Genomic DNA, 8,230 nt, shown 5'->3' with positions numbered 1-8,230 from the left:
TTTGAGATGGCACAAGTATTTTGTTTTCAGTTACAAGGCTGACGGATGGTGCAGCACTGTAATGTACTTCTTTATATACAATTCCTACCGAAACTGTTTTGTGCTGGGCTGAAAAAATATTGTAAAGGGGGTTCATTATTGAAAAAATGTTTACGAACCACTGCTCAAGGATATTTAACAGTTAACTTTCCCCAGTGGTTGTCTTACTGTAGTCAGAACGCTTTTTTTTCTCTTCTGTGTTATGTTGTCATGTATCTCATCTGTAAGTAGTAAGCTATGTAAGAATTGTAAATTATGAACTGAAGGTTGTAAAATAAAGCTTTCAGGCTTCTCTTGTTAGGTTAAATCACACCACCCAATGGTAGGTCTAAAGACACATTTGGAGCTGTATTCATATACCTAATAGGAAAATTGGACCAGCTGTAGAGAAAGTGATTTCATGGCTGACTGCAAGTGTGCACATATTTGATTTTTTTTGATAGAATATATGACATGTAACTATGTGGCAACCAACAGTCTGGCCATAGAACACAAGAATCACAGTACATATTCACAATACATAAATGTAACAAGGCTCACATGCTTCATTTAGATTTTTTTAACATAACGTCAAGCCATATTTCCGTAGCTGTTAAAGTGAGTTAATACATTTTTAGTAGTGCTACATTAAAACCTGTATTAACTGTTGCGCTTTACCATTATTAATCCCAACAAGGATAATATGCTTGCAGAAGGTCATTTGCCCTACTATTCCATCCATACACAACAGTAGCTCACATTTCATAATGTTAACTACATTCCCTTTTAAAATACAGTTTCCTCTACATAAATAGTAAATGAAAACACCAAGACATGACGCTGGATTACCAACAGTTTTTATTGAAAACAAACAAAGGAGCAGGCTGCAGCTCAGGCTATGCTGCCAGCATTAGAGGCAATCCTGGGCCAAAGGTCAGCGCACTCTTTGGCCACTGGGCCTGTGATGGCTGAACCTGCAGACACAAGGGAAAGCAGAGTTATTTTGGTTACAACGCGACATGCTACATTTAAATAAATACATACAGGAAATGGGCAGACAACTGACTGCTGCAATTGAAACTATTAACATATTAACGTAAAGGAAAATAAAACAATTTAAAATGTGGCTAGGTAAGTTGACAAACTTCAAATAGTGTTAACTTCATTACTGAATGCATTAAATGTTCTTTTCTTTTTTGGGAGCCATAGCCACATATCTGTAGTAGACCTTTAACAAACGGTTGTCTTGGTGAATCAGCTAAAAAAGCAATACACTACATTAAAAAAAATCTGAGCATCACGCATCATAGACTTCAGTTGTACTGAGCAGATTAAAGGTGTCTCATCACTGATTGAGATCAGTCAGCCACAGTGTGAGGCTGCCGTCTCACCCACAGTGATGAGGTCAATATTCCCTTATACGACAACTCACCCAGCCACTGAGCAGACAAAGCAAGTGCTTTTTTTAAGGGGAAATACCTTCCTACTGACCTACCTGCTGTATCACCGCTATGAGAAACACTGAAGTATAAATGCAAATGTCCTAAATAAACGCTGATGCAACTTTGTAAAACTAAAATTTGGATAAACTTTGAATCTTAATCAACATACCTACAGCACTGCTGGATTCAACAGTTCAGCAAGAACTGAGCTACAGAGGAGGTAAGAATCAACAACATTTCTCTGTCTAACATGACAAAACCCGAGGGGCTTTTACTGAAAGCACCATCTAAAATGCCTCAAAACAAATATATCTAGCTACTCTTAATTCTGAGCTTGAGGGCATTACACAAATACATAAGCTAATAATCAAATCTATTCTTTCATGTGTAAATGACCTTGCTTACTGTCCAGAGTATGACGAACCAAAACGTGGATGTGTAGCATCCAAACAAACCCACCTTTCATTTCTCCTTTGTTGTTTACTATGACACCTGCGTTGTCTTCGAAGTAGAGAAACACACCATCTTTTCGCCGATACGACTTCCGCTGCCGTATCACCACCGCAGGATGCACTGTGGACAGAGGGAGTGTGGTTGTGTGGTTAATTCAAGCCGATACAAAGACACAGAACACAACCCCGTGTTAACCATCATTCTGACTTGGCTGGAAAATACAGAGACACGGTCAGTGAAACAGACTGGCAGTAGAAACCATTTCACTTTAATTTAATCCAGATTATACGGTTGTAACATCCATAATCACTGTATTAACCCAACTAATGTAATGTGTTGCAGTACGAGTTATTCAGTGTTCTGCACATAAAGCTGTAAATGAGAGCCTGCGCTTCCAAGTCTTCCTCACACTCTGCTCATATGAGTTAAAAACCAACGCAGAGACCTAAATGTCAAGACATTTCTGTAATGTGTTGACATTGCAGCTGCTACTTTCTCTCCAATGCCATATCATGTTTATGTGTCCATCAGTAAAACATGTTACATTGAAGATTATGCTTGTTGTAAGACAAACACCTGGAAAACTACTGCACTTCATTAGAACCAATTAACTCAACAGGAAAACTCACCACCTTTTATGTGGATGTCTAGTTGATGGTAAATGTAGTCACTTGAAGCAATAATTCCTTTGGTATTGATTTTTTTTACCATTAGATACAATTCCAGACATTCAGTCCAACAGCCCTCTTCCCTATAGCAGCCAGTTCTATGAATAACATTCAGATGTAGTTCATAGACAAAAAAAAAAACCATAACACCAGTGTTGTTAAACCCAGTTTACAAGAATTTGGATTAAATTTACACTGGATTATATTTATTTTCAGTAACTGCTCATAAGGAGAGAAAGGAGACTCTACAGCAACTTCTGATTCTAGCGTTCGTGGTTGAACTTTATGACTTTAGGCCCCATCACGTAGACTTCAGTTGTACTGAGCAGATTAAAGGTGTCTCATCACTGATTGAGATCAGTCAGCCACAGTGTGAGGCTGCCGTCTCACCCACAGTGATGAGGTCAATATTCCCTTATACGACAACTCACCCAGCCACTGAGCAGACAAAGCAAGTGCTTTTTTTAAGGGGAAATACCTTCCTACTGACCTACCTGCTGTATCACCGCTATGAGAAACACTGAAGTATAAATGCAAATGTCCTGATGGTGAAATAAACACTAATGCAACTTTGTAAAACAAATAATTTGAATCTTAATCCATTAACATCTACAAAGAAAATCTGTACCGTTTGAGTCAACATTTCAGCAAGAACTTTGCTTGTTGGCTGTTGCTGTCATTGTCCACGCTAGTTTATCACTGATCCGTTCTAACTAAATATTCTCTGGTCGCTGCAGTTCATGGTGATGCGCCGCTGCAGAATGAATATAGGGGAAACAATGGAGATTTGGCGTTATTTTTGGCATTACATTTTTTTTTCTGGCCTGGCAGAGGCTCTTTTTGGCTTGACAGCCCACCAGGCTTGTACAGTTGGAGAAACGCTGCATTTATAATAATACGATAAACATTTGAACAGTAATTTCAGCACTGTTATATTTGACTCCCAGATTTCATTTCAACAGCCCTAAGGCTGTGCCACCACAGCTCCACATGCATGGGAACTCTTGAGAAAGCTTTCTCAGACTATATAGCACACGCACCGAGGAATTTATTGCTTCAACTGACTACATTTACCATCAACAATGATTGGACACAAAAGGTGGTGAATTTTCCCTTTAACTCTACCCTGTTCAAGTGTCATTAAGTAACTGAACACCCAAACTACTTTTTTTCCAGCCATAAATCAATGTATATGGGTTATTTAATAGTGTTGTGGATCAAAGGTCCAAATCTTGGCATTTTAGTGCATAGTGTTTGAATTCTACAGTGTTATAAATATGCATAGACTGCCCTCTACTGGTTAAAACCCAGCTATTGCAATTTAATTTTCCTGGTGGCAGGTAACCTATGGAGGCAGCTTTTGTCACCGTACAGGTGGAAAAATGTTACGTCCTTCGTGCATTCCAAACCCAGTTTCCAATGCAGTGGTATTCACTGTACTTAACATGCACCCAAACAAAACACCTCAGTGGTTCATATGAGTTAAACCCAATACTACAGTAACTTACACACAGACTAGTTGTTTCCACTTACCCTTCTTCCTGAGTTCTGGCTTGCCTTTCTTGACTGTGGCCATGACCATGTCACCCACTCCTGCAGCAGGCAGACGGTTAAGACGCCCCTTGATGCCCTTCACAGAGATGATGTACAGGTTCTTGGCACCTGAAGGATGGAGGGGGAACAAACATGAAAAGGGGAAAGATGGGAGAAAGGGGAATGAACAAAACTGCGACAAAGTTTCTACGGAACATAGTATTGATGCCTGTTAGAAATGGCAGGGGCATACAGCACTTTAGTTTGTCTCATCACTGATTGAGATCAGTCAGCCACAGTGTGAGGCTGCCGTCTCACCCACAGTGATGAGGTCAATATTCCCTTATACGACAACTCACCCAGCCACTGAGCAGACAAAGCAAGTGCTTTTTTAAAGGGGGAGAACACCAAACAAAGATTGGCCAAAAATACATATCCTACTAGCAATGTTGGTAGGTGTATGTCCTGCGTCCCGCATTAAAATCAGGAAGGACGCAGTAAACTTAAAATTCAATATCGACCCGACCATGGGGACTTTCGTTTTGGAAATTCTCCAAATTGATGCAACACACATTCTAAGCATAAAGTAATTTCCCTCAATTTAGTGTGATTTCTTACATATTGTACAAAACAGGACACAGGTAACACGTTATACTTCCTGAGAAAATACATAGAAAACGTATTCACATCACTGTCTTACAGTCCAACAAATTCAATAAAGTCAACTGCTTGCTAATGTACCAGCTCTCACAGAGCTGGTCTAACCACCACATAATGTATAACACACCACATGTACAGCTTTATCTTTAGTAATTACAGGAGCAGTAACTGTAAGCCATCTCTGCTGGTTGACCGACAACTTGTGGCTCCAGCTACATATCACCTGCACAATATCAAAGTTGAATATTTGAGCCAGAGCAAAAATAAAGATCAGTTGAGGCATGCATACCTGTGTTGTCTGCGCAGTTGATGACCGCTCCCACTGGGAGACCCAGTGAGATGCGGAACTTGGCTCCAGATGAACCACCACGTCCTGTAAGAACACAGAACAATTGAAATAATCAGTTACGCTTGTACCATTTTTGAAAGTCAAGGAATTGGTAATTTTACGTCCGAGAGAAATGGAAATAATGTTAAACACATTTAAGTACCATCTCTACATTATCCAGTTTACTCAATTTTAATCCCTACCTTATCACATTAACATTTAAGTTGTTTTTTCTATTTTTTTTTGTATGCTTTTGTCAAGCATGTGATCAAACACCACTTGGTGCCACTTTAGCAGTCAACACCACATTGACAAGCCCAAACACCCCGGGATTAACAAGTGCAGCCATTCTAACACATGTATGATATAATGTAAGATGTTAACATACCATCGATGCAATGTCAAAACAACTATATCTTCAGAACGTCAACTTTCAGCTAGGAAAAAAAATGAGCTTTTCTCAGCCCATAAAGAAACTGAAAATAAAAAAAATTAACCAAATTTTAATATCCAGCTTCCAGCCTGCGACAATTTTGATAACTGTAGCTAGTTCCATTGCACCAGTTTGCTAGCTAAATCACTAACGCCAAGTACTAATGCTACAACTTGTTAAACTATCGCAAGATGTCAGTTTTAAGAACATTTGCTTGAAGCACTGAGGGTCTTCCAAACACACTTTAAGCAGCCGATATTGGAAGTCATTTGACACAAATATGCTGTCAGACGACCAAAACTTGACATTACTTTAACTTAGCCGTAACGGCTAAGTGGAGACAAGTTTTGTTTAGTAAACGACTTACTGACGTTCATTGACCATAGCTTGAGATTTTTGACAAATAAAAACTGACTGCCCCTGCCTAATACCAAATTAATTTGCTTTAACAGTACCTAAAACTTCAAGGGTGCCACCGCTATCCACGATTCACACTAGCCTGCGAGCACCGGCGCAGCCTAGCTAGCTAGCTAACTCAGCCTAAGCTAGACCGACCAATTTCATATTATTTAGACGATTTGCAGCACAGGACTCTACGTTTCAGTTAATTTAATGGTGTGACGTTAGGTTTATTACAATTAAACCACTCTGAAATTTGCAACAAAGTCACATTTTCTACCTCTAGCTTCACTTGCTTTATGGCTGCACGGCGCTGACAGCGAAACATGGCTTCCGCCAAATAGCCAGAGAAAACGCTATCGTTAAGAAATAGTAAACTGTTTGCATGAATTTAAAACTAATCACGTATATGTGTTGTCTTTCCTACTCTCTAACACACAAACGACATTTTAAGAGCTGGCGGGGAGTAGAAAACAGCAGATGAATGTGGATTTTACAAGATGGGTTTCATACCTCTCTTAGACATGGCTGCAGTAGGGAAAGAGGAAGACGCAGAAAGGAATTGTGGGATATAAAGTTGAGCGGAACTTCATCCGGGTCATGGCGCGGAGACATGCTGTATTCAGGGGCTGTCGGAAATTTCTTATTATTGAAATTTCTTGCCGAATCTTATTTTGTAATTCAAATGCATATTTTAAATACATTTATCAGAAATACTGATCACAGTTAACTGTGACATAATGGTATGCATCACCCTTTGTGTGTTTATATAGTTCTGTAGGCTATTAGTTTTTAAGCAAATGTGTTTGATATTTCTTTAATATCATAATCATCAAGAGAGTTAACCTTAGGAGCAGGGTTGCACTTGCTAAGAAGTATTATTTCTGTTCACTGCAGTGTTTATTTGCTCATTTTTTTTAATTCATATTAATATTAGAACCAGCTCTATTGAACTGGACAAATCTCCCTCTGGGACAATACATCTAAAATCTAGCCTAACTGCTAGGAAAGATGGAAATAAACAAACTAAAAAAAATGCAACTGTAAAAAAAGGAATGGATTTATTTATTTATGTATTTATTTATTTATTTATTTTTACTATGAATGATTCTGTCTCCTAGTCAGCATCAAGCTTACAGTGACGACAAAGTAACCACTAGATGGCAGCAAATTAGCATCACTATTTCTGCAGACGCTCCTTTCTAGCTGTGAATTACAGTTAAAACCATATGCCCAAATACAGACAGACTCAAAGATATACACATTCACATATATATATAAAAAAAAGACTTATTTCAGATTGCTTTTCATTTCCGATATATGTGTAATGTTCAGGGAATTATTTGAGAAAAAGATTGGCTGAAAAAGTTGGAATATGAAATGACTTCATTATTATTATTAGATTGTTGCTGACAGATGTCTCGTTGTGACCTGTCTCCTATACTTCTGAATGGGTTTGTCTTATCTGATTTTCATACAGTACATAGGTACAGGGGTGGAGCGATTTTAGGGTTTTAAAATAGGTTCAACTTTGTGTCGTTTCCGCTCTGACTGGACAGACAAATCAACGAAGCAAAAGTTAATTCTGTAAACTCTACTAAAAATAGGTTTCAAGATCAGTAATGCTGTTTTAGCCAAATTCCTACCGTACCTATGTTATGTAATTTTTTTGCCCCGTTTTAGGTGGCAGGAGTGCAAATAAGTCATCCTCAACAAAGGTTGTGTTCTGGTTTTAGAATGATGAAGAAATCTGGAGAACAATTACAAACAAAATAGGATGTAGGTCCTACAGGATGATTCTTTTCCTTGGCAACTATCATGTTTTCCCAAATGATGTACAGATTTTTAGGCAATTTATTATCTCAGTGACTTCAAAAATAGTGCAAATAACTGACCCCCACAATGTTTGGGCTGATCTGGGTCTGTCTCTGCCCCTGCATAAGTATAGTCTCTCATGCCAAGTTTTGGCACATAAAATAAAGCATCTTTGTGTTGGAAATAACTGTGTAATTTCTGCCGGGAATACAATTCCTGGTTAGGAAATACAGAGTCATTTAATATTTGACCCTTAAGTAGTCACATTTAGATATGCTGAGTCTATAAATACTGAAATCAGCCTAAAAATAACCAACCGAGTGTACTCTTCAACTGTAGAAGGTTGCTAGAACCACAAAATCCACATAAAAATACAGAGGACATGACCTCAGTGTCTTCAATGGTAGCTATGGTGTTGACAACCTGTTACATACTATGGTCTTAAAGGGGCTGCTATGCAGTTTTGGCCATTTCTTCGCTG

At 38.6% G+C, this 8,230-nt stretch overlaps 1 protein-coding gene across 1 annotated transcript; it reads right to left on the bottom strand.

The window, feature by feature from the left end:
- Positions 1-858: 858 nt before the first annotated feature.
- Positions 859-6,538, bottom strand: rpl23 (ribosomal protein L23). The gene is made up of 5 exons (XM_078269756.1): positions 6,448-6,538; positions 5,064-5,147; positions 4,115-4,243; positions 1,920-2,033; positions 859-992 (listed from the first exon to the last, which is right to left on the bottom strand). Exons 1-5 carry the CDS (start codon positions 6,458-6,460, stop codon positions 910-912), a joined length of 423 nt encoding a protein of 140 aa, XP_078125882.1. The 5' UTR covers positions 6,461-6,538; the 3' UTR covers positions 859-909.
- Positions 6,539-8,230: the final 1,692 nt, after the last annotated feature.

This window comes from Sander vitreus, chromosome 15 (genome assembly GCF_031162955.1).
Source record: "Sander vitreus isolate 19-12246 chromosome 15, sanVit1, whole genome shotgun sequence".
Classification (NCBI taxonomy): Eukaryota; Metazoa; Chordata; class Actinopteri; order Perciformes; family Percidae; genus Sander; species Sander vitreus.
Note: the sequence above shows the minus strand (reverse complement) of the source record. Positions and strands in the feature narration are given on the sequence as shown.